The sequence below is a fragment of the Apis mellifera genome, linkage group LG5 (genome assembly GCF_003254395.2).
Source record: "Apis mellifera strain DH4 linkage group LG5, Amel_HAv3.1, whole genome shotgun sequence".
NCBI classification, from domain to species: Eukaryota; Metazoa; Arthropoda; class Insecta; order Hymenoptera; family Apidae; genus Apis; species Apis mellifera.
Window position 1 is genome coordinate 10,442,677 of NC_037642.1, and position 25,481 is coordinate 10,468,157.

At 37.7% G+C, this 25,481-nt stretch overlaps 1 protein-coding gene across 12 annotated transcripts; it reads left to right on the forward strand.

The window, feature by feature from the left end:
* Window positions 1-1,281: 1,281 nt before the first annotated feature.
* Window positions 1,282-25,305, forward strand: LOC408845 (protein unc-79 homolog). 12 transcript variants are annotated; one of them, XM_026440808.1, is made up of 48 exons: window positions 1,283-1,589; window positions 1,655-1,774; window positions 1,839-2,000; window positions 2,069-2,239; window positions 2,326-2,415; window positions 2,484-2,669; window positions 2,741-2,973; window positions 4,900-5,114; window positions 8,521-8,546; window positions 8,601-8,855; window positions 10,368-10,509; window positions 10,602-10,778; window positions 11,906-12,183; window positions 12,269-12,411; window positions 12,496-12,717; window positions 12,927-13,070; window positions 13,460-13,589; window positions 13,951-14,123; window positions 14,208-14,356; window positions 14,549-14,706; window positions 14,769-14,950; window positions 15,021-15,222; window positions 15,443-15,637; window positions 16,359-16,472; window positions 17,358-17,506; window positions 17,574-17,695; window positions 17,764-17,995; window positions 18,077-18,215; window positions 18,297-18,486; window positions 19,068-19,341; window positions 19,840-20,141; window positions 20,212-20,519; window positions 20,584-20,673; window positions 20,740-20,916; window positions 20,992-21,077; window positions 21,139-21,383; window positions 21,792-21,905; window positions 21,978-22,118; window positions 22,186-22,340; window positions 22,413-22,507; window positions 22,837-23,085; window positions 23,398-23,625; window positions 23,687-23,842; window positions 23,921-24,096; window positions 24,180-24,444; window positions 24,528-24,662; window positions 24,734-24,856; window positions 24,946-25,305. In XM_026440808.1, exons 1-48 carry the CDS (start codon window positions 1,568-1,570, stop codon window positions 25,132-25,134), a joined length of 8,229 nt encoding a protein of 2,742 aa, XP_026296593.1. In that variant the 5' UTR covers window positions 1,283-1,567; the 3' UTR covers window positions 25,135-25,305. The 12 variants fall into 12 exon arrangements, with proteins under 12 accessions (XP_026296590.1, XP_026296593.1, XP_026296589.1 ...); XM_026440805.1 differs by having other exon boundaries at window positions 1,282-1,589; window positions 8,521-8,855; window positions 13,472-13,589; XM_026440804.1 differs by having other exon boundaries at window positions 8,521-8,855.
* Window positions 25,306-25,481: the final 176 nt, after the last annotated feature.

Consider the following 25,481-nt stretch of genomic DNA (forward strand, 5'->3'; position numbering starts at 1 on the left):
ATGTTGACAAATATTTGGACGAGTATTAACAATATAATTTCTTTCGAATTTTTTTGTTGTGTTAAATAAGAAAAGAAACGAGGAAATTATGAAAATTATGTTAAATGTTTGGACGAGTATGACAAATCTTTGGACGAGTATTAACAATATAATTTCTTTCGAATTTTTTTGTTGTGTTAAATAAGAGAAGAAACGAGGAAATTATGAAAATTATGTTAAATGTTGACAAATATTTGGATGAATATTAATAATATGATTTCTTTCGAATTTTTTTGTTGTGTTAAATAAGAAAAGAAACGAGGAAATTATGAAAATTATGTTAAATGTTGACAAATATTTGGACGAGTATTAACAATATAATTTCTTTCGAATTTTTTTGTTGTGTTAAATAAGAAAAGAAACGAGGAAATTATGAAAATTATGTTAAATGTTTGGACGAGTATGACAAATCTTTGGACGAGTATTAACAATATAATTTCTTTCGAATTTTTTTGTTGTGTTAAATAAGAGAAGAAACGAGGAAATTATGAAAATTATGTTAAATGTTGACAAATATTTGGATGAATATTAATAATATGATTTCTTTCGAATTTTTTTGTTGTGTTAAATAAGAAAAGAAACGAGGAAATTATGAAAATTATGTTAAATGTTTGGACGACTATGACAAATCTTTGGACAAGTATTAACAATATAATTTCTTTCGAATTTTTTTGTTGTGTTAAATAAGAAAAGAAACGAAGAAATTATGAAAATTATGTTAAATGTTGGACAAATTTTTGGACGAGTATTAATATAATTTCTTTCGAATTGAGATTTTTTTTGTTGTGTTGAAAGATGCAATGTTGCCGCGTTTATTTTTAATTTAAAATAACGAGAAAATAATATGAAAATTGTATTAAATGTTGGACAAATTTTTGGACGACTATTAACAATATAATTTCTTTCGAATTGAAATTTTTTTTGTTAAAAAATGTAATGTTGCTGCGTTTATTTTTAATTTAAAATAACGAGGAAATAATATGAAAATTGTATTAAATGTTGGACGAATATTGGCAATATAATTTCTTTCGAAAAATTTTCTTTTGCAAATATGATGATTATAAAGGTACAAAAATTTGTACACAATTAATAATAAACATACTGTATACTGAACTTGCTCCTTAAAAGGAGCACGAAAGGAAACCTGATTTATAAATAATTTAAGAGAATCTGATCGTATTTTCCCGGGTATATCGACGTTAGAGGGATGAAAATACGAGATGGCGCCGCTTTGCCAAACAGGTCGATACGACTTGCGCTCTCGCTCTCCTCATCTCCTCACAACACTGTCGAAATGGATTTGTGCTGATTCCGCAGTTACAAAACATATCACGGGAAGGATTGGTCCATTTAAAGCAACGATTAAACGAAGAAAAGATTCAAGTATGTAAAGAAACGCTCGAAAAATCGATCCTAATATACGATGTGCAATTCACGTTACTTTGTTTATCGTCATCTGTACCGGTGTTTTGATCACTTCAATGAGTGAAATTAAATAAAGAAGAGAATTGGAATTATAATAATCAGAATGGGGACTAGATTCGCAGCGTGTAAGTAAATATCTAAAAGTATATATACATACTCGTCCTGTTATTCACAAATTCTTCTCTTTCAGTTTCGTTGAAGTTGACTAGCCTTCACGACTATTATCAGAGACTTCTCCATGGCAATCAACCCGTACCTTCCGGCCTCGACATGGCCAACACGTTGAAGTTCTTCTCCCAAATGTTGTTGTGTGAGCATCTCGACACATCACGTTCATCTTAATTCATAAACACTGTTACTTTTTCTTCTTTCAGCTCTGTTGAAGGAGGTACGGGAGGCACCTCTCGAAATGGTGAAGTCGCAAAAGTACGACGCGGAACGGATGGCCCTTTACCCCAACCTCGACTACAAACAATTGTACAACGCCCTCACCCAGCTGATCGACGTCGTTTCCTCCATTCACATAGGCCTCCAAGGTCTCTCTCTCTTTCTCCAGATATTATTTTTTTAATCGTGTCGATCGAATAAATCCTTTTCTTTCCAGCGTTTGGCCAGGCATTGCTGCAGTGCATCGCGTGCCTCCTGCCGTTCCTCGACCACGATTTAATCGACAACGTTGCCTATCTGACGGCCAGCTCGATCTCCGTGCTCCCCCTCGAACTTCACCAGGACATCGTCAATTATCTCTGTTTCTACATTCTTCCGTTCACCATCAGTAGGCTCCTTGAAAAATCTAATCTAATCTAATCTAAGAATTTTAGAATGGAATTAAATTTACAAGATTTTTAATATCTTTTAAAGCAAGGAAAACTGAGGATGGGACGGAAAACGCGGCCAGCCAGTCGATAGCAGCCGTCATCATGATGATCTTTCAGTACTCCAACAATCCAGGTTTAATTAATTTTCAAAAAGAAAAATTCGCGATAAATCTGTTAAAACTTACTCGAACGATTCTCCAGCGCACCATTGCCAATTGTTGGAGTGTTTGATGGCGTTGAAGCCGGGCGTCGTCAAGGACATCCTGTGCGTGGTCGCCTACGGCACGGCGCCCGCGAGAGCCTCGGCTGCCAAATTGCTCTTCTACTACTGGCCCTCGTTCAATCCCAACCTCTTCGACCGCAGGGCCGTCCTCGTCAAATTCGCCAGTGCGTAAGACAAATTTCGAGTAATATCGAGATTCTCCATAATATCGAATATTGCGTTTCGATATCCGCAGATGACCTGGCCCCGTTCGTGTGCCAAAGAGACTCCTGTCCAAACGCGGGCAGCGCAGAGGCGGGCAAAGTGTGTTACGATCATCGGATATCCATCACTTTCGCCTCCGAGACGCCCCCGCCCATGTACCTTTGCATCGAGTGCGCCAACGAGATACACAGATCTCATCCCAATCAAATGTTCTACGATATTCTACACCCTATGCAGCAAGTGTCAATGATATGCGAGAACAAGGTGAGTCTGTTCAAAATTTCATTTCTCGAGATCTTTTAATCTCGATCGAAATATTTCTTCCTCTTCGATAATCGGCAGTAGAAGCTCTTTACGTGTAATTTTATGTAAAGCGTGGAATGGTTAGATTTTCTTTTTATCTCAAATTTTCGACGTCTAATTAAAATTAACGCAAGATTTGAATTAAATATAAAAGAGAGTTTTCTCTCTTTTATAATATATTATAAATATGCCGCGATTAACGCGATAACGATAATATCAGAAATTAATAAAGAAACCGTTAATAATCCAAGAGATCGGACAATAGCAATAGCGCCGCCATTGGGAATAAAATACGGACGAATCGGAAATAAAGGCGATCCCCATTGTGATTCGTTCCACTAGTAAAGCCACGATAAAAACAATAATAATAATAATAATAATCCTTCCTTAAAAATAAAAAGTGTCTTAAAATTAACGCAAGATTCGAATTAAATATAAAAGAGAGTTTTCCAAAATATGCCGCGATTAACGCGATAATTGAATAACGATAATATCAGAAATTAATAAAGCAATCGTTAATATAATCCAAGAGATCGGACAATAGTAATGGCGCCGCTATTGGGAATAAAATACGGACGAATCGGAAATAAAGGCGATCCTCATTGATGTGATTCGTTCCACTAGTAAAGATAAACCTAAAAACAATAATAATAATAATAATAATCCTTCTTTAAAAATAAAAAGTGTCCCAAAATTAACGCAAGATTCGAATTAAATATAAAAGAGAGTTTTTAGTGTTTAGATATTTATTTTTTGAGCGAATTGTAAAGTACGTAGGATAGGATTATTTATGGAATAACACTTCGTCCAAATTTTTCATCGCCTTTCTGCACAATTGTGGCCGAATTTCGTCGATGCAGCGTTTAATTTCCTCTCGTAACGCACGCGTGGTTGTGGGATCGTCGACATAGACCTTTCACTTCGAATAACCCCATAAGAAGAAATTTAATGGCGTTAAATCGCACGATCCAGGGGGCTAATTCCGATCACCGAAACGAGAGAGTGCACGACCAGGAAACGTCTCGCGCGGTGATTGAATCGTTTCATCGACTGTGTGGCACGTGGCATCGTCTCGTTGAAACCACGTATCGACCGCATCAATGTCATCCAATTTTGGCAGAAAGAACCGTGTTATCGTGTCGCGATATCGAGCACCATTAACAGTTGCCGCTCGACCAGCCTCGTTCTCGAAAAAGTATGGTCCGATGATGCCTTCTGCCCAAAATCCGCAGCAAACGGTGACACGTTGCGGGTGCGTTTGTTTCTCGCTAATCGCACGTGGCTTCTCCCAAACACGGCAATTTTGCCGATTAACGAAGCCATCGAGGTGAAAATGTGCTTCATTGCTTAGGATTATTTTGCTGGAAAAACCAGCATTCACTTTTTCATGATTAATAATCCTAAACTCCATTTAACTCTAAATTCTCAGCCGTCGAACTGTTCTTTTTTCAGGGTTGCCAACTTAATGGCGGTAAATTCAAATCTTGCGTTAATTTTGGGACACCTTATATTATTTTCAATGTTTTCGAGTTTCGTGAAGAATAAAATGATAAGGAAATTAGTTGGGGCGAAGATGATTTCGATTTTTCGTTATTAAATAACGAAATTATATCTATTCGTTAAGAAATTGATAGAAAGAAAGAAAATAGATGGAAAAAAGGAATAGAGATGTAGTCAGTGAACACGTTACTTGGATATTCAAGTTCAAGATTTTTCGTTGAACAACGAAATTACTTCTATTAAGAAATCGACGAGGATGAAGGAAACAACTTTATAATATTCAACGAATTTTCTTTCTCTGTAACTAAAAAATACACAAAGATACTAAAATACAAGATATACATTCGATTCTAATTCTCAAATTTGATGTTTTGAAAACGGCGTTAGAACTGCAAAGCGACGGACAAATCGGCGATCAGCGTCTGTTTCTCGACCGAGTGCGCGAGTTACAACGGCAATCATCCGATCCGCTATTGCCAGAAGTGTCACAACAATCGCCACGACAAGGGGCGAGGGGAGGACCACGTGTATCACACCGCGCTCCCCCACATCTCGAAACTGGACTCCCAGACGCAGACTTACATGGTCCAGGCGATCGTCAGGTGAGACGCCTTAATTCCGAATCGCGCACACGGAACAGCGTACATACCCGCTGACAAATCCTTAATACCCGCTTAAAGTTCGAAAGATAGGGGAACAGGGGCGAGGGGGGGAACTCGCAACCCGTTGTGTTGACTTGCACGAGTTCGAGACTTGGTTGCCGCGATTAGAGACAGAGAGAGAGAGAGAGGAGACTCGTTCTCTCATCAAAGATTACACGATGCGTCACTGTATACATATTCGTTTGAAAATTGAAAATTGTTAATTCGTGATTAATTATCCCTGGTAAATTTTATCGAGTTACGAATGAATATAAAGTACATTTTTACGATTAATTATATTGGCAACTAAGTAATTTTTTTTAGAAAATCAAAGACAATTTTTTCATGGAACTAAATAACTTTATTCTGTAATGTGTTGCCCATTTTGATCAATGACCTTTTGTCATCTTTCAGGCAGCATCATAATCCCACGTTCATAAAACTTGTGGTTTTTATTAGCAAAAAACTGAATCAGGTACGATTTGATATCATCATCGTTATTGAAATTTTTACCATTCAAAAAGTTTTGTAAAGATCGAAACGAAAAGTAATCAGATAGTGCAAGGTCAGGACTATATGGTGGATGTGGCAAAACATCCCAACCAAGCTCCAATAATTTTTGCCGAGTGACCAAAGATGTGTGTGGCCTTGTATCGTCATGATGGAATACAACACCTTTTCGATTTGTCAATTCGGGCCGCTTTTCTTCAACTGCATTGTTTAATTTCGTTAGTTGTTCGATGTAGACAACAGAATTGATCGTTCGGTTGAGTGGTAAGAGTTCAAAATAGACAATTCTTTTGTAATCCCACCAAACTGATAACAAAACCTTCTTTCGACGAATACCAGCTTTTGATGTTGTTCGAGCTGGTTCACGTGGCCTGCTCCACCATCTTTTCCGCTCGATATTGTTGTAAACAACCCATTTTTCATCGCCAGTTATCGGTCGTTTTAAAAATGGATCATTTTCGTTACGTTTTAGCAAATCGCAGCTGTTAATGTATCGAGTTTTTGAACATAGCCAAATTGTTTTAAATGGTTTTCAATGCATGTATGCGATACATGAAACTTTTTTGCAATCTCACGAGTTGTACTGTGATCCGAATCGATTATTGCTTTGATTAGGTCGTCATCAACTTCAACTGAAATCCGCAATTACTTAGTTGCCAACCCAATAATAATTGTAATAATTGAAAAATTAGATTTTTAAAATTAAAGATTAGAGTGATGACGAAGAGTCTCCTTGCCTCTATCGTATCGTCGATGTCGATTTTTTCTCCGATAAATTCTGTCTTTTTTTCTTTTTTTTTTTCTCTCTCTTTTTCAAAGACGCGAACGCAATACAATGCTACGCACGTTGACGAGGAAGAAACATCGAATTCTATCATCGCCAATTTGATATATATATAGTCAACGAAACGTAGTGCAACTCTTTTACGACGTACGACATCGGTCGAGCGATGCTTTCTGCAATCACTATTGTCCACGATGTCCAATCTACAATGTTCAACACGATGACGCGTACTAATTAAAAAAAAAAAAAAATGATCGCAGGATCATTTGTTGCTTTGCGTGTTTGTTCGTGCTGGTCCATCCCGCTTGGTAAGACATTACGCTTTGGCCACGTTCGATCGAAAAATTTGACGATAAGCTTTAATAAGTTTGATAATAATTATTGGGATTTCCATTGAACGTGGTTAACCAGATGCTCCATATTATTGTTTTTTTGAATATTCCACAGAAACGGACGAGATGTCGATTCGAAAATTTTGAAAATTTTTTAAAAAAGTTCCAGAGATGTGAATATACCATCATTGGATTATTGAGAAAATTACTAGGCATCTCGATCCACCATCCGCCAACGCTAAGCCTTCCAGCTTTCTCGACGTCTCTCGATATCATAACGATCAATTTCCAAAAATTAAATCGAAGAAAATAAAAAGAAACTTTCAACTTCGAATCAATAGTAAAAAAAGAATCAAAGTATCGAACAAAGAGAGAGAGATATTGGAAAAAGTAATCGCGCGATAAACTATTTACTCGGTCGATCAGGAAGTTAGTTTAGTTGGTAAAGTGGAGCGCAGAGGTCGCCCCTGAGATAGCCACTACAGAGAGATGTAGGAAGCGGCGGGCAAGCGTGGTGGCAAGTTTTTCTCCGATTTGTCCACAAGCGAGAGACACGTGACTGTTTGAAGCGTTCAGCCTCACAGTAGAGAGCATAGGAAAAGTGCACCTTAAAAGTTGAAATGCGAGGACACCACGCCGTATCACGTCCCGGATACGACACACCAGCGGCTGGTACCGTTCCACAAATAAAAACGGGCCCACTGGTGCAGGCTTGAATAGATACCCATTAACCGAGACACACTGGTATGCTGCACGTACAGAGACACTATTTTAACGGGACACTATGCGATTCTTTTCTCGTTTATCTTCTTCTCCTTCTTCTTCTTTTCCTTCTTCCTTTCAAAATTTTTTTTTCTCTCTAATAGAATCACTCTTGCGATCGATTTTATCTTTATCTTCTCAGTTTCTCTCTTTCTTTTTCTTTTTCGTATTTTCTTTGGAAACTCAATTGACACACTGATACTGCATGTCGTTTCGATACATTGGAACTGGCATGAATCCCGGTAGTAGTTCGTTGTCACTCGATAAATAAAAATTCTTTCAAGATTTTATCTCGAAAAAAAAGAAAACTCTAATTTCTCGTTACACTATATGGAATATATATTTTCTTACGATAAACACGATCCGAAGTCGCGTCTGTCTAATTCAACTGATCAGTTGAAACGTTGTGGTCGACGCAGATTAATCGAGATTCTGGATATTCTTTCTAATATTTTCACGTGGCATGAACCAAATTATTAGATCGACATTGTCGCATTATTCGTATCGATTCGTAAAATTGAACTTTTCCACGATCCTAATTTTTCAACAATAGTGCAACAATTTCATCCGATACAAAACTCTTCGTACAAACAAATATTATAATAAACAAACGGATCGTGAAAGAATTCAACCCAATTCAATAATCGAACGTGGAAGCCACGATTCTTCGACGTTCGATACTTTCCTTTCTTTTTATATATATAATCGCTTGAAATCGTTAGGATTCCTAGAAAATCTTGCCAAATTTCTAACTAAATTTCTAAAAAAAACGAATTATCTAAACCAACGAACCATCTACCGATTCCAAGCGAATCAGATTCCATCTGAAACGGACAACGTCGATCTTCCAACGTCGAGCATTTTCCAAAAGCAAACCCTTCAGAAGCGAGATTGGCATTACTTTAAGCCGACCACGACCAGGCGTTGCCACGGATCGCGCCCACCGCCCCATTGACCACCTCTCCTCTCTACTTTGCAGCCTGCTTAAGGAAGCTGAACCGCTAAGTATGGATAGTAACCGAGACATCTCGGAAATAAGTACTAATAAGGACAGCGCAGGATTCCCAGGGAGCGGGAGCAGCGGCGGTGGTTCCGGGGGCAGCGGCGGCCAATTCGACTCGGCCACCCTCGAGGAGAGGCAGCTGCTGGGGAGATACGGTGTCTGGCTGTTGGTCGGGCTTTGCACCCCGAACCAGGACACGTCGATCGAAATTCTCGGCCGTTTATTGTCAATGCTATTTCATTGGTTTCATGTTACTGCCTACTCTTTCGATGGTACTAAAAAAAGCCTTATGCACCTTATCTTTTCTGTTGGTAATTTAACACTTCGCATATTTTTAATACACTTAATAACGAATAACGTAGCACATAGTAGATGATGAAAAAGATCGCGGGATGGATCGTGATCGAAGAATTCGGATCGCGTCCAGCTCGAAATCGTCGCCTCGAATTTTCTCCAAATTCTTCCTTCTCTAAATGTTATTTATTTTCTTTTTTTTTTTTTTAATTCGATAATATAAATTCGAGGCGACGAGAGGAATGCTGGACGAGATTCGAAGCGTCTCGAGCCCATCGCTAGATCGATAGTGGATAGTTATTTGGCCGCGATCGTAGGCACATTCGGACCGCCAACTTTTCCGACTTGCTTTTCGTTCTTTTCCTTTCCGTTCTTTGTCTTCGACCGTTCCAAAAAGTCACGCGAAAAGTGTAGCATTTTTAACGAACGTAACAAAGTGAGAGGAGAAGGCAAAGTGGAAAAGAACGAAACGAAGGTAACGGGATGAGAGATATGGTTAGGTAAAGAGCATTACTTATTTACACGTTCAATGTTACCACCAAGTAAGAGCTTGATCACAATAAATGTTGAACACGATAATATTCGATATATAAACGAACAGCTTTCTGTGTTGTCTGTCCTCTGTTGTTTCTTCTAACTCGAGAAAAAAAAGGAAACATTTTCCCCCCATTTTGGTGTCCATGTTTAAATTCTCTTGTAAATTGTTATTCGATGTTCCCTTCGTCCAACTCGTTGTCGTAGAGGCGTCAGCTTTGCAGCTTGTCAAGCTTACATCTTCTTCCTTGCTTCTTTTCTTTTCTTCGATTAATATCCCCTCCTCCTTTATCATTCCTTTCAAAATCGTTTCGTTTGTTAAATTTCATTTCATATTTTCCTTCTCGCGTGCGTAGAACATTTTATCTTGTAAATTTAGAAGATTAATCCGATCTGCTAGGTTGACGCCTATGCGTTTGCAAGTTGCATATATATATATATATACGTGTGCATGCCACACACAAACACACACACAGAAAACAATCGAAGAGCTTCCTCGAGAGCGATCTCGATGGGAAATGATTCGACAAGAGAGTGCGTCTGCGTCGCGGCTGATCGAGCCTCTGATCGAATAATCGATGCATAGGAAATTATTCCAACAATAATTCATTCTTCCCTCATGGAAGAATATCCTTAATTCTTATGCATCGACTTCGACTAGATAGAAATATCTATTTCTCTTTAGAGTAATTGGAAAAAATTCGTAAAGAAAAAATTCCAATCGAGATATTTTACTTTCGAAAACGATCGCATGCACGTCGATATAACACTGCCTATAACGATAAACAGTAAACAGCTTCGTGTTCGCTCCCTCTGTGTCGTCCAAGATTTCCGCTTTCTCTCTTCCTTTCCGTTCAAAAAAAAAAAACAGAACCGAAAATTTTCCGTTCTCAAAGAAAACTTTAAGATTCAAAAGAGCAGTGAATATCCACGAATATCTACGTTCATCGAATACGATTAATCATCTTACTGATTCCGTCATTTCTTCGTTGCAGGACAAGCGGAGAGCGCGTTGGAGAAATTGAAAACGGAATACGTGTGCGGATGGCTGTCCGAGGTGATGAAAACTCACTACGAGGTCTTCATTTCCTGCCTTCTTCCACATCCGGCGGACTATGTACGCGTAGGCGGTCATTGGTGCGATTGATGATATAACAAAGACTTTTTTTTTTTAATTTAATTTAATTAACGCAAGCGAATTAATTGTTAATATCTCATTATTTATTAAGGGAGACACTTGCCTCGAGGACGTCGCATCTAAAGGACGGGTTGAACCGTCTTTTCTGCTTGGTTCCTTACGAGGTGATCACTCCGGACGTTTGGGACTACGTGATGCCACACTGGATGGAGGCGATGGTGAACGACGTGCCCGAGTACGAGCTTCACGAGTTAAAAATGATTTTATGGTGAGCGAGAACATTCTCTGAATTTTGAAAGCATCAATTTCTTCACGGAATTTTCACCGTGAATTAAAATATTGGGTTGACAACTAAGTAATTACGAATTTCAGTTGAAGTTGATGATGACGACCTAATCAAAGCAATAATCGATTCGGATCGTCACAGTACAACTCGTGAGATTGCAGAGAAGCTTCATGTATCGCATACATGCATTGAAAACCATTTAAAACAACTTGGCTATGTTCAGAAACTCGATACATGGGTTCCTCACGAACTGAAAGAAAAGCATTTAACGCAACGCATTAACAGCTGCGATTTGCTAAAGAAACGTAATGAAAATGATCCATTTTTAAAACGACCGATAACTGGCGATGAAAAATGGGTTGTTTACAACAATATCGAGCGGAAAAGATGGTGGAGCAGGCCACGTGAACCAGCTCGAACAACATCAAAAGCTGGTATTCGTCGAAAGAAGGTTTTGTTATCAGTTTGGTGGGATTACAAAGGAATTGTCTATTTTGAACTCTTACCATCCAACCGAACGATCAATTCTGTTGTCTACATTGAACAACTAACGAAATTAAACAATGCAGTTGAAGAAAAGCGGCCCGAATTGACAAATCGAAAAGATGTTGTATTCCATCGTGACGATGCAAGGCCACACACATGTTTGGTCACTCGGCAAAAATTATTGGAGCTTGGTTGGGATGTTTTGCCACATCCACCATATAGTCCTGACCTTGCACCATCTAATTACTTTTTGTTTCGATCTTTACAAAACTCCTTGAATGGTAAAAATTTCAATAATGATGATGATATCAAATCGTACCTGATTCACTTTTTTGCTAATAAAAACCACAAGTTTTATGAACGTGGGATTAAGATGCTGCCTGAAAGATGGCAAAAGGTCATTGATCAAAATGAGCAACACATTACAGAATAAAGTTATTTAATTCCATGAAAAAATTGTCTTTGATTTTCTAAAAAAAATCCGCAATTACTTAGTTGCCAACCCAATATTTAAAATTCACTCCCTTTGGAATCTTTTTTATAATTTAATAATTTCAATTCTCGTTAAATTTCATCTTTCTAAAAAGATTCGAATTCTTATGTATTGTGTCTATTTTTTTCAGCAAAATATTAGACAGAGACATGAGTCCTCTGGGCTTCGACGCTAAGAAGATGTACAATTTCGTGGCGAAGCGGTTTGTCAACACTTGCGCAAAGGTTCAAGAGCAAGCACTGAATTGGCTGCAAACGTTGACCATGCTCGAGATCAGCATCCCCCTCTGTCAACTGTTCTCCATGTTCAGCGATGGGGTGGCCGTGATGGGCGCCATGAACTCGACAGAGTCCGAGCAGAAGCCAAGTAAAGGGACCAAGAAGGAGGATGACGAGGGAAACGCCATATGTAATGTTTTTGCAATCAAACTTTGCTATTTCCTGCGACGACGATATTAATATTTCTATTCTTCTCTTTTTTTATCCATTTGCAGGCTCTGTGGTGGAAAACGAGTCGGGGAAATCGACGCCATTGTCGGACGACGTGGTCCCAACACCGAGACACATGGAATTCACCACGAATGCCGAACTCAATCTATCTTGTTGCATCCTCATGCTCGATATATTGTTGAAACAGGTGAAAATAAAAATTTTCTAACATATTTCTAATTATATTTGCTCGGGGAATGTATATTATCGAGAAATTGGGGAATTGTTAAAGATGGAGTTGCAGAACGTGGACAAGCACACGGGGATCGGTACGTGGGTATGCAAGGACGCGTGCCGTCTGATGAAGTCGATTCTCGCCTCTAATTGGAACAACTGTCACGTGTGCGCCACGAACAGCGAGTGCACCTATTGCGAGTCGAGCGTGATCTGGCATCAGCTGTGCCTCCAGCTTGTCACCTACATGGCACCGGAAAATCCCGCTTATCCGCCTGACGTGAGTCACAAACATTTCTTCCTTCTTCTGTTTTCTTATTTGTGTTTCGATCGAATAGAGATCATTCTCCAATTTTTAATATATCCAAACCTTCGAAGAAATTTATCTTGAAAAATATTTTTATGAATTCTTGTTAAATTTCCATCTTTTAAAAATCATCTGAAAAAAAAAAAAAAAAAAAAGAAAAATTTCTTCTCGAAATCGCTCAGAAAATCGTGGACGAGTCGGCGGAGGAACACGGGAGGAAAAGTCCAGAGGCATCGAGGAAAGGGGACTCGAAATCCGACGTGGTGATCAGTATGCCTGTACCGGAAATGCATTCGGTCGGTGGCGTTCTTGCCCACATGCCTCAGGTACACTCCATCGAAAAAAAAAAAGAAAAAAATATCTATCGTTATCTTATCGCTGACAAATTATTGATATTGTTCTAATTATTATATATATATATATATATATACACCAACTCGTAATCACACCTGCCTTTAAGAGACACAGCAGTCTTTCTTTCTATCTCCCTCTGTGTGCGAAACACTTTCCGCAACAACAACAACAACAAAAAAAACGCAGCATGCTGTTCGTCTGTACAAAAAAAAAAAAAAACAAAAAAAAATACTGTGTGTGTGCGCGCGCCTCTCTCTGTCTTTCTTCTTCCACTGCGAAAAATGGCGTTTTGTGAAAAACCATTTAACACGGTAGGCTAATCTATGTGGCCGGAGGTAGCTATTTTGATCGTTTATATCAGTTCTTCGAACAGATCATGACAGCCACAGTAGAGACAGTTTCGGAGCAGCTGGACCTCGCGGCTATCATGCCCACCGAGAAGGTTATGTCCGCCTTTGCACGTGCCGTCACTCTTTCCGAGACTGACGTAGGTAAGAATGAAATTCGAACGAAATTCGACGGTTTCTTGTAACTCGTATAACGGGAAAAAAAGAAAAAGAATGATAAGAAAAAAAGATCAATAATTTTCCAAATCGGAATGGATCCGTTATTGCAATCGATCGGTAATCGAAATATTACCGACCGAGTCGCGAGTTTCGTTTGCGAGGCTTGTCTGATCGAATACGGATTTATTCTACTTCGGCCTACGAAAGAAAGAAACGAATTCCAATTCAAATATTTCGTATATAACTTTTACATTCGATTAATTATTTTTCATAGTTAATAACATATCTGTTTCTATGGATTATCATTAGATTGGTCGTGACGAATGGAAATTTCTTTTTTCTTCAGCGACAGCGACCGTGAGCGTGGCCAAACCAAGAATAATAGGAGAGAATGACGAGCCATTAAATCTGAGCCCGGAAAACGAGTCGGATGATTTCTGGCACACCTCTGTTGGAAAGTTTCGATTCAATATCGAGGATCTTCCCGAACAATTGCAGTATATTCATAAGCTTTTGAAGGTTGGGAACAGATTTAGATGGGATAGTCGGTTTTGAAATGGTTTGGAAATTTTAGAACGACGATTAAATTGTTTCCTCCTTCAGGAGATCATGACGATCGACAAACCTGACATACTCTACTACATGCTCCAATGTTTAAACGTGATGTGCCTTTACGGGGATGCTTTCAACATGGCGGTGAAGGACCATCAAGGATTCTTCATATGGTGTCAAGAAAATTTACTGATAAAAAAGTAAGAATTTAATTATCGCTTCTCGTGAGAATACATCCTCTACTGACAATATTTTACATACCTTGCAGGTGAATAGAAATTTCAGGTATTCTTTCATAATTCTCGATGACGAATGTATTTATCCGTTTTTAACAATTATAAGTAAAATTTTCAGAAAAAATTCAACATTGTTTCTTCTTTCTACCTCTACAGTCTATGGGAACTTCTAAACGGGGAGCATTCTCACATAGCTCACGTCACAGTGCCATTGTTGCTCCACTGCGTGACATTGCCTTGTGGAATAGACACCTTCTGGCGTCTGATACAGGAAGAATTCCACAATTCTGATTGGCGTATTCGTTTCGTGGCAGGTATGAAAAAGAAGAATTTGATGATAAATTAATCTCTAAAACATCGATCGACAATTTAACAGTCGAAAGAGTTACATTGATCGCGAGATTCATGGATTCTACTCCTCTGAGGAACGTAATCAGCCTCCAAGCTGCCCTAGCGAACGCGTTCTGCTATCTAATCGCAAGTATGGACGACATAAATGTGTACGTTGCTCAGAGAGCCACCTTGTACCTTGGCACCATCCACGATACAGCTATGAGAGTAAGATTCGTATACACAATTCGTTGCATTCGTTCGAATGATTTACGAATAAGAATTCAAATTCTTGCAGTCCCTGATCCTCTGCTTGGAGACCCAATTCGATTCAGTGATAGTCGACCGGCCGATGGTTCTCCAATCATTGTACCAATTGCACAACAGTCTCAGCGATAGACATATCTTGACTTGGGAGTTTTTTCTCAATCGTTTCGACGCGCTCTTCCTCGAGGCGCAGATCAATTTGGAAAGATCTGGAGATATACCCTATCTGCGCGGTCAGTTTTCAAATTCTCGACGAGTAGACTGCAGATCTTTATTCCCTGAAAATAAAATTTTTATGAATTAAAAATGGAACTTGTATAAAAATTTATTTTATTATATCGTAACGCATATTTTGCGTGCCTTCCATTATAGGGAATGAATAAATATCTGCAGACTATTAATTAATAATATTTTCATATAATATTTATTTATCGAGAGGATTATTTATCGTAGATCTCAGAAATACGGATTTGAACAGCGAAATCTTCATGAAGAAGTTGCACAGAGCGCAGGAGGCGTTGTCTCAGTCGGAAGGAAGCGGGACTAACTCCATAAAGACGTTGAGCGCGAGTTTCGGCACGAAATGGCCGTACAAACGCACCATGTCGGCACCAGCGTCGATGATTCCTCGCCAAGACACTAAACAAGGTAAATCAAACGATTCGTGGAAAATTTTTGTGGATATATCGTGATTCATTCCATAGTTTACTTTTTATAGTCAGAAATTCCTATATCGTTGATCAACGATTGTCAACGTTGACTCACAAAAGATAAGTCAGACTTGAAGAATACGTAGGTATTCGAATGCACCTTTTACACTTTTACTAAACTCAGATTAGACCGTAGACTCGTCAGAGAATAATATTAGAATCAAATAGAAGCCTAGGAATTATTATTTATCGTTTAATTTGGGTCGAACAGTGAAACGAAGTTATAAGTAATAATAAAAGAAAAATTATTAGAGATCAAACCATGCATATCTAGAATGATGAAAAGAACAATTTTTCAACAAATTTTGAATATATTGGACGCCTATTAACAAGCAACATGCCATGCCCTTTATTACAATTACAGCTAACAGGTTTCTTAATTTCGTTGCAAGGAATTTCATTGCTAAGAAACAAATCAATATATATGATGTATCTATCCAACAAAAATTTCTTCTGCTCGATTAATTTGCAATTTCCTAAGAATTTCTGCTACCAAGAACGAATCCCTTACTCTTTGAAAGAATCGGCAGCGATCAATCTCGCGCCGTCGACTTAGCTTCGATTCGCAGAAAATCTAGTAGTCGATCGTACATCGTCTAAACCACTCGCTGTTTACACGCGTTTCTCAATTGTGTTCCAACCGTGTCGAACCCGCGCAGAAAAGGAGAAGGTGTACAGCCGGCAATACTCGGCGCCTATCCTGAAGCGCAAGAGCTCCAGATTCGGACTGGGTCAGTTGCTGGGGTCCACCCCACCTAATAACAGTATACCAGGTAGAGTAGCGTTGCTGATGCTAGCCTTAGACGTGGCCGTTTATCTTCTGTGTTATTCTATGTTTCTACATATATATATATACACATACACATACAAACAAACATATACCCACCTATTTACCCATCTGTGTACACGCGAAACGCGAAACGCGATGTTCGATGTGGAAACCTGTGTGGTAAGTTTGATGGTTCATTAACCTCCTTGTTGACCGACGACTTCGCTTAGTTTTCTTTTTGCGCTGTGACCCAAAAGGTTAACGGGGTTAATCACCGATAAAATTTCTTTGCATTGCGGTGAAAAATTCATATGATTACACTGGAAAAAAAAAAAATTCGATTTGGCTTTGGTTTCGCTTAGGCATTGCGCTGTGGAGCTATTTATATGATTGGTATTTTGAGGATGATGGAAGTTTGAACAATATTGAGAAAACTTTTAGAATAAATTTTCTTCCCTCCCATTGTTTTGAGCATTGTTTGTTGCAGGATCGTATATATCAGATTTTCGTATAAAGTTTCCTCGAGAATTTTCTTTTTTTTTTGTAGCGAGTAGAAATTTGTGTAGTTTTTCCGATATTTTGTTTGTAGATTGAAAAGATTGGTACCCTTTCCTTTAGATCGTGCAGATAAATCCCTTTGTCCTAGTTGAATGTTTGTAGACAGTTTCCTGGTAATAGTAGATTTTGAATTTATAAAATTCGTAAACGGTATAGAGTTTAACATAATTATTTTCATGCATGATTGTAGATAATGAAAAATTCTATGATAATATTAATATGCAAGCAAGGGTGGTAAGAATTTTTTTTTTAAACTTGATCACTCAATTTTTATCTTATTTTATCCGATTAAAACTTAAAAACAATATTTATTATCAACTCAACGTTACAGATGGTCATGTTCATTCGTTAAACATGGTGGATGAAACTAGCGCGTTACCAGGATACACACACAAAATTGTAGATTTGGAAGAAGCTGACAAAGAGACCATGCACTTATTGGTTTTTCTTTTGATGCAATTTCTCTCCAGACAGGATCAGGTAAATTAATTATTTTTTAATTCTAATTTTTATTCGCTCTTTCTTCATCAAAAACATTATTGTCCAGGCTTATCCAACGGATGAAAAACCTCTATCAAAAACGCAAGGAATCGTTCTACGTCACTTGTATCTTTTACTAGGTTATAACCAAACTGAACGCATTTTTCATACTTCTCCGCAACGATTAAGGTATTAAATATCGATAATAAATCACCAATTATCAACAGAATGAACAATCTAGAATCAATTCACTTCAGAGTTTCACCTGTATTCAACGTCTTTATCGCGAATCTTCCTCAACTTCTGGACCAGAATCATGTGATGGGATGGATGATGACGCCTCCAGTTCTGGCTATACTTCAACACTGTCCTTGTCCTCCGCAAGGTGTACCTCCATCCGATCATCAAACACCCACGTATAGCCTATGGTATCTCGAACCGCATAATAGACGCTCTTGGTTAATGGCTCTTCTCGTTATACTGTATAAGGTGAACTAGACACATTTCAAATATTTTTCCATCCTTTTCTTAATTCGAGAAAATTAATTAACTTTTTTTATACGCGTATAGTGTCAATATGGCCAACAACCATGGTGCAATCAATTGCAAGTGTTGATCAAGATCGTATTAAACACTTTAGATACACAACACCATCAATGTAAAAGAATTCCAGCTACCGTGGTGATGAGCGCTCCATCCAGATCACGTGGTACATTGGTGTTAACTTTTAATATATTATTTTAAAATACAAAAATGTTAAGATGGAAATCACGCTACAATTAAATTTCAGACGTATCTCAACCGTCTCTAGGCGTGGATCACGAACTGATGGCAATGGGAGATATGAACGCCGAGAGTCCTCCAATGAGAACTCCTATAGTATCGGTGCACCAAAGAAGTCCAGGACCAACGCATAGTCAGATGGAAACTCATTGGGAGGAGAGCACACCTACTTGTCGTTACATGAACAAACACTCCAGGTTATTTGATCTATACATTGTTCCTAGAAACACTGCATCCTAGTCGATAACATAGATTCCTGGGAAGGTAGAGCATTAGGCTATTTCAGCTTGGAATGTTTCACATTGACGCGTTTTGCACTCTATATTGACCCTTCTATCTTCATATTTTTTCATATCCTTGGAATTACGTTCTTTTAAAAATAGCCGATGAATAAGTTGTAAAGTTACTAGAAACTTTATTTCACTAGTAGCCTTACCATCTCAAAACTTCACAACCATAACTCAAGGATTAGAGGAACGAAGATATATATATATATATCTTTTGTTATTTCCTCGTTTTCTTAGTAGGCATGAAACGAAATAGCAATGATAAAATTGCAAAATCAAATTTATCAGAATCGCGAAGTAGAAAACTTTTTTTTTCTTTAACCAGATAGCGAAAATAGTAAATTCTAGGATCTAGTATTTACCTAGAATGCCTTGAGAATATACAATCCAGGATCCAGTGAGAGTGAGAATTACATCATGACACACCTGTGCCTGTGCTTACACCAGTAGCTGCTTGTTACAATTTCCGCTATTGTGAATGCTCTGCAAAGCTACTCGATCAATGCGGATGATACGGAGTCCGAGCTGGCTGCAATACCCGAGAGCCCAAAATCTGACAGCACCTTGCATGGCAGCAGTGGTGGATCGCTCGGCGAGCTGGAGGAAACACCGACCGCTGTCACGAGAAGTATTTCGCTACACGGATCTAGAATCACGACCGATATTTTGACGAAAACGGATTGGAACAATCAGAATGTTATCAAGAAGTCGGAAGGAATCAGCAGACCTACTTGGTTTCTTGGAAGCGAGGAGGAATCTCATCAGGTAATTGATTGGAAAGAAGAAAGAAGTCTAATTTCTTTCTAAATTAAATAAATGTAACTATGGACGAGAGTTTTGTTTAGTTTTTTTATTTAAGTTTTATTTTTAAAGTGAATTTGAGAATGAAACTCTCATAAGTTGATTTATTTTTTGTAATAAATATTGTGTTGAGAATGAACAGTATTTTTGAATAATCATTTTTAACCTATTTTTCTCTTGCAATCTTTTAAAAACAACTCTCGAATATATTCGTATTTTAACAGTAAAGCTCTCGAAAAATTCTTGCTATCAAAAGTTATTTTTTACGAGAAAATACTGCGTCCAGTAAGTAACAATCTGTTAATAAAAATAACTTTTGATAGTAATTCTCGAGAGTTTCATATTCTTAGTTCCAATATCCATCGCGAAATATATCTCGTTCACAACATCGTGCGAACGATATTGCGTCATAAAATATCTTACGATTTACAAAATTAATTTTCTATTATTTTCTTGGGCCAGAGTACGAAGATTGGACCTCAAAAGAAGTGGAGTGTGCACGAAGGAGTAAAGATGATGGTGACGAGTACTTTGTTAACTGGTCAAGCAGATCTACAGAGATACACTTCAAGAATCGAGAAAGTGACGGAAAGAGCGGAAAAAGGGATTTTGGATAAAGCGATCCCAGAGAAACCAGCGACAGAGAAAGCTGCTCAAGAAAGGAACGTCACTGTACAAATAGCTTTTAATGGAGACATCGCCTCCTCGAAACCTTTTGGGTTATCCACTGCTCTTGCGACTACTTTACCTGCCCAAGTTCAAAAGTAATCAGAATTTTTCGTTATATCACGCGTACGATTGAATAATTTTTAACACAAATGAATATAATTACAGATACGATTTTTCCAAGGAGAAGATACCTCCAGCAGGTTCCAGTAATTCAGATTCACCGAATTCTAAGCAATTGGGTCGTCAGAAGCGCATAGAGCAGACAGTGACCATAGCCTCGCCTGTGTCACCAGGTCAAGTGGTTACGGTGACGAGCAGCGACCAATCGAGTTCTCCAGCGGTGAGCTCGATCTCGTCTCAGATCACGAGCACGGATAATGGGCAGCATCCGAGCTGGAACGAGCCTCCTCATCCTCTAACTGCACCGACTGTCGAGAGACTTTTGCCAATCGGCACCACGATTCGCCCGGCTGGTAAATATTTGTATTTGGAAAAAACGATAGGTAATTTTTCATCAATTTGTCGATAATTCTGTAGGTCCAAGACCAGCTCAGAGAATTCTGCGTTGCGAGGATACTTACGGATCGCCTGAATCACCATTGTCCAAGATGGACGTGTTGACAGTCAGTGAGTAATGTTTCAAAATTAATAAAATCTTGTGTATTACTTTGTATTAATTATATTAATTTTCAGGTTCCTCGTTCGATCAAGATAGTGAAACGTGCATATCTAGCGATATAACGAGTCCTCGAAGTATTTCGCAGCTGGAGTTTCCATTGCCTGAACGATTGTTACCAGTTGGCCCTCACAGAGACTTCACCGGCCTCGTTGAGCACGTTCGTCAGGTGCTTGGTGTCCGAGAGATTGAAGGTAATATTATTCTCATCCGATAAAAAAAAAAAAAATAACCAAAATTTTTTCTCCAACAACGATATCTTTTGTCAGATTCCAACAAATACAATAACGGAAATAGCGGGAAAACTGATGGACAAGCACCGATAAAACAAGATAGCACAACATCTGAGAACATGGTAATTTGTAGAACCTTTCCTCATCGTCTTAAGAACGAAATAACAGAGTTCGATTTCTCAGTCAGCGTCTCTAGTTCCAACATCGAACGAGATACAATCGAGCAGATCGACGAGTCCAAGGAGATTGATCAAGCAGGTAGCTTTGGAATCGCCGCCTCCAGCGATAGAGTCCTCGGATTATCCCGTTCGAGCATTCGATCCCGATCGAAGAGGCAGAGCAAAGGATCACGTTCGTATTCAACGAGACAAGCGAAAGGATAGTATCACTGGCCACGATGGTCCATTAACCAGGCGTGCAGAATCCTGGTAAATTTCACTGGAATACCTCGTCAGAATTGCTGGACGAGCACGGTACATTATCTAACATTAAAAATAGTTCATTTCGAGCCAATTTCTGTAGGAGAAGAATAACATTATTCCTATTGTCATTATTCTTATGTTAGACAAAAGCACGCGATCAAACTTGTGCCAAAACTGTTAATAATTTCAAAATTAAGTTGATCAAATCCTTTTAATTATTATTGCATTGTGAATAAATATGATTTTCTGCGTTTTTATTTTTTAATTGTATTAAATTGTACTTTTGTCTATATAATATATATAATATTGATGAAGATAATGTGAAACCGTATTCATCTGGCAATTCTGTTCTTCATATATTTAATTTCTTTGAAAATTCAACACGATCCATTATGATTCTCTATCGATTCATAGGTCTGGTCCTCAATTGCAGCCTAATTTCGATATCGCCTCGCAACAGGCCTATCACGCTGATTTCAACTTGAAACAAAGTTTATTTCGCATTGGAGACGATTGTATTTACGAGAGGTAGCAATTCGATGTATATTAATAAATGTATTCATTTTCGAATTGAATTAAATTTCTTGCAATTTATTGTAGATGTTCGGAGTGTGGAACGATAAAGGAGGAATATTCAGATGAGGAACTTGGTCTGTGTATTATCAATCTGGGCACGTTTATCCATCGTGAACCATCCTTAGCAGCCCCACTTTTGCCTGAAATCTTACGTGTCGTCACAAAGTCAGTCTTTTATTTCACCTGTTTTTAATTGTTTTGCAAACAATATCACGATAATGTTCGTTCACAGGGTGGCTCTCAATGCGATGTATCCTTGGCAAAGCGAGACCAACATGCATCTACCTGGTGGTGCAATCAGCGTGGCCCATCAGTTCCTCCGATGCGTGCTTCATCAATTGGCGCCTAATGGTGTCTTCTTGCAAATGTTCCAAACGCATTTAAATGGTACAATGATTCTTACAGATTGATTCTTTTATGAAACGCACGATTCATTTAAAGGATCTATTTATCTTTCAGAATCTACAAGAATGCAATTTTTTAAGAGTGTTACTCAGGCTCTAGTCGATTTCAACGAATTGAATCCAATAGCACCTCTGCAATTATTGCTCGAGGTATTCTAATGCAAATTTTAGATATTTTATAAAAATTATAACCAACACAATTTATATCAAAAAAATTAAATTTCTATCGCAAATTTCAAAAAGAAAAATTTCTTCAATAAATCAAGATCAAGAATAATTTGTATATCTTTCAGTATTATAAATAATTTTAATAATTGAATTTCAGAATTTATTATTACTATATTATTACTATATTATTACTATATTACTTATTATTATTATAATTACTTAAATCACTATCTTATGATACAAATAATTCATTAATCAATCTCTCATTATAACATATATAAACATATTTCTTAATAAATTCTAAATTTCAGGCCTTAAACGCGAAAAAATCTCTGCCAATGGAACGCCTCCCGATAATACTATTCAACATAGCCTGTTATTTGGATTGCTTGCCCCTGGAAACGGGCTTGAGCCCAGGTGCAACAACCTGGAGTGGTCTTCTCGCGCAATTCGATGGCCTATTTCGCAGGCTAGTGTTGATGCTCTCGTCCATCGAGGATACCACTCCGTTATTAAGGATCATGATTTCTTTATTGAAGGTCCCGGGCATCCAATTGAAGGTCAGTTATTCGCCGCTCGTAAATAACCTTCACGATCATTATCGTTGCGGAGTGATCGTAGTCGTTACAGGGACCACGTAAACGGAGAATTTATTCCTCCTGAGCTGGCCGGAGCAGTGATCGAGAAGAGATCGTTCGATACTCGTTCCAATCTGATTTATTACACTTTTTTGACGAATTTTTGATTTGCGATCCTTTTGTTAAATTTAAAGAATCTCTATTTTTACTTTAAAATACACTAATTTTTAGATTTGTTGTATCAATTATGTTTGTAATTATAATTTTGTTAAATTTATTATAAATGTTTAATAGAGCATGCTGGATCCCTTTGCCAAGGTGTTAAGTTACGCCATACAGAATTCTACTATAAAGTACAATTATCTGACAGACCTGTGCTATCTTTGTCATCGAGGTTTCATCAAAGACAGGGACAAACATTTTTTCGGAAGAACCATCGTATTTGAGCTGATTCAAGCGATTAAATTCAAGACCACGATACCGGATTCCAATTTTCTCTTGCTCTTGCATTTCGTACTTCAGGTAAGGAGATACATCGTTTAAAAATTCATGACGTGGACAAATTTGTGCTTCGTATATTTAGGATATCGGCGGCTCGTTACCTAACACGATCGCGTTGGAGAATATCCAAACAGACATATCACCGATTTATAATACAAACGCTTCCGAGTCCCTGAAGAATCAACTGTCGGACGTGCTCGATTTTTTGGCAGATTTTCACACTTTGAGTAAAGTGAAGGTAATAAAATATCTGATACTAAATAAATATTAATAATTCATGTCTATGACGAATAATGTAAATTTTCTAATAATGTAGAGCTATAGCAAAGGAATGCAGGCTGGCCTGAACGAGGATACTTTAGGTGGTATCCTGAAATGTGGTCTCGCGCAATTTGTAGCTCTAGAAATCACCAGAGGCAACAATAGAGAGAACAGAGCTGTAGCTCGCTATCTTCCTTGGCTCTATAGCGCTCCCTCTATGATACAACAAGGGTAATTATGGTTGATGATGATATTCAATGCAGAAAAAAAAAATCGAAAGTTTTAAAAAATATTGAAATCAATGTCATTTCCAGAGCTCGAGAATATGTGGATTGTATAGGTCATATCAGATTACTATCATGGTTGCTGTTGGGCTCCCTTACGCACACTTCGATGTACGCTGGCAATAATACGCATAACAACCATGGCCAGTCGATCCCATCTGCACAACCAATACCGCAAGAAGTATCTTGTCATGTCGCGGATCATGTGCAAGTTATATTTTCCGGGTTCCCGGAACAATCTAAAGCATCAGTCCTACACATGTCCTCATTATTTCATGCCTTCATATTGTGTCAAGTATGTATATATATATATATATATATTAGTGGAATACTTGAATCGTAAATACGTAATTCGTAAGCATTATTGTTCATATTCAGTTATGGACGATGTATTTGGAAGAATTATCAAAGAATCCATCGAATAACGAAGGCCACATTACAATGAATATTTTATTGGAATTCTGGGGCAAGATAACGCCTTGTATATTACAATTAGTTGAATACTCGAAAGTTGTAAGTGAAAAAATCATGAAAATATTAAAAAATATGATTTTTTTTTTTTAAATAAAAATTTGATTTTATAGTTAGCCGAAATGGTCAATTTGCATTTCTTAAGCTTACTCGAAGCTCTTCTAGAATGTGGATCTATTCTGTTAAGTAAATTATTACCTCTTTGGAGTCCCATTCTATATTCGCATCATGTTCAGGTAAGACAAGTTATTAAAACGATTTGTTTTTTTTTCCTAACAATTTTTTTCACGAAGAAACTTTTTATGAAAAATTTATTTATAATTAGTTACCAGGACATTTACAAGTTCGTTTACAAAATTGTCGAGATTTTCCACCTAACAAAATGTCTGAACATTTTGCTTCGTCTCGGCGAGAATCTAATGCGACACTTTTACGATGGCTACATCGATTACAGTTCAAAATGGGGCAAATAGAGATGCAATCTTCTACAGCCACACAATTTTATTCTATTTAAAAAGATAAAAATTGAAGAAAACAAAAAACTATCTAGTTGAACAGAAGTATGTTTTATAAAATATATTTAAGAAGATATTGGATTGTATTTTAGACAAATATTGCATTATACATTGCAATATTAATTTGTTAATTGTTGTTAAATATATTTATTATTTTAAATATATAATAATATTTTGAAATTTCCCAATTATTTTTATGTTTGCTTGTCCTAGAAACTTTAATTTTCATGTAAAACATAAAAACTCTAGCAGATGGAATTTTGCACGCGTTACGTTCACGTTATCGCAAAATAAGTAATTTTATTCGATCCAACGCGATAAAAACATTTGCAATAAAAGGCGTGCG

Coding starts and splice junctions, on each gene's coding strand:
- LOC408845 (XM_026440804.1), top strand. CDS start 1,568: ATGGGGACTAGATTCGCAGCGT. Junction 22,508..22,836: donor CTCTGCAATTATTGCTCGAG/GTATTCTAATGC, acceptor TCTAAATTTCAG/GCCTTAAACGCGAAAAAATC. Junction 24,445..24,527: donor ATGCCTTCATATTGTGTCAA/GTATGTATATAT, acceptor GTTCATATTCAG/TTATGGACGATGTATTTGGA.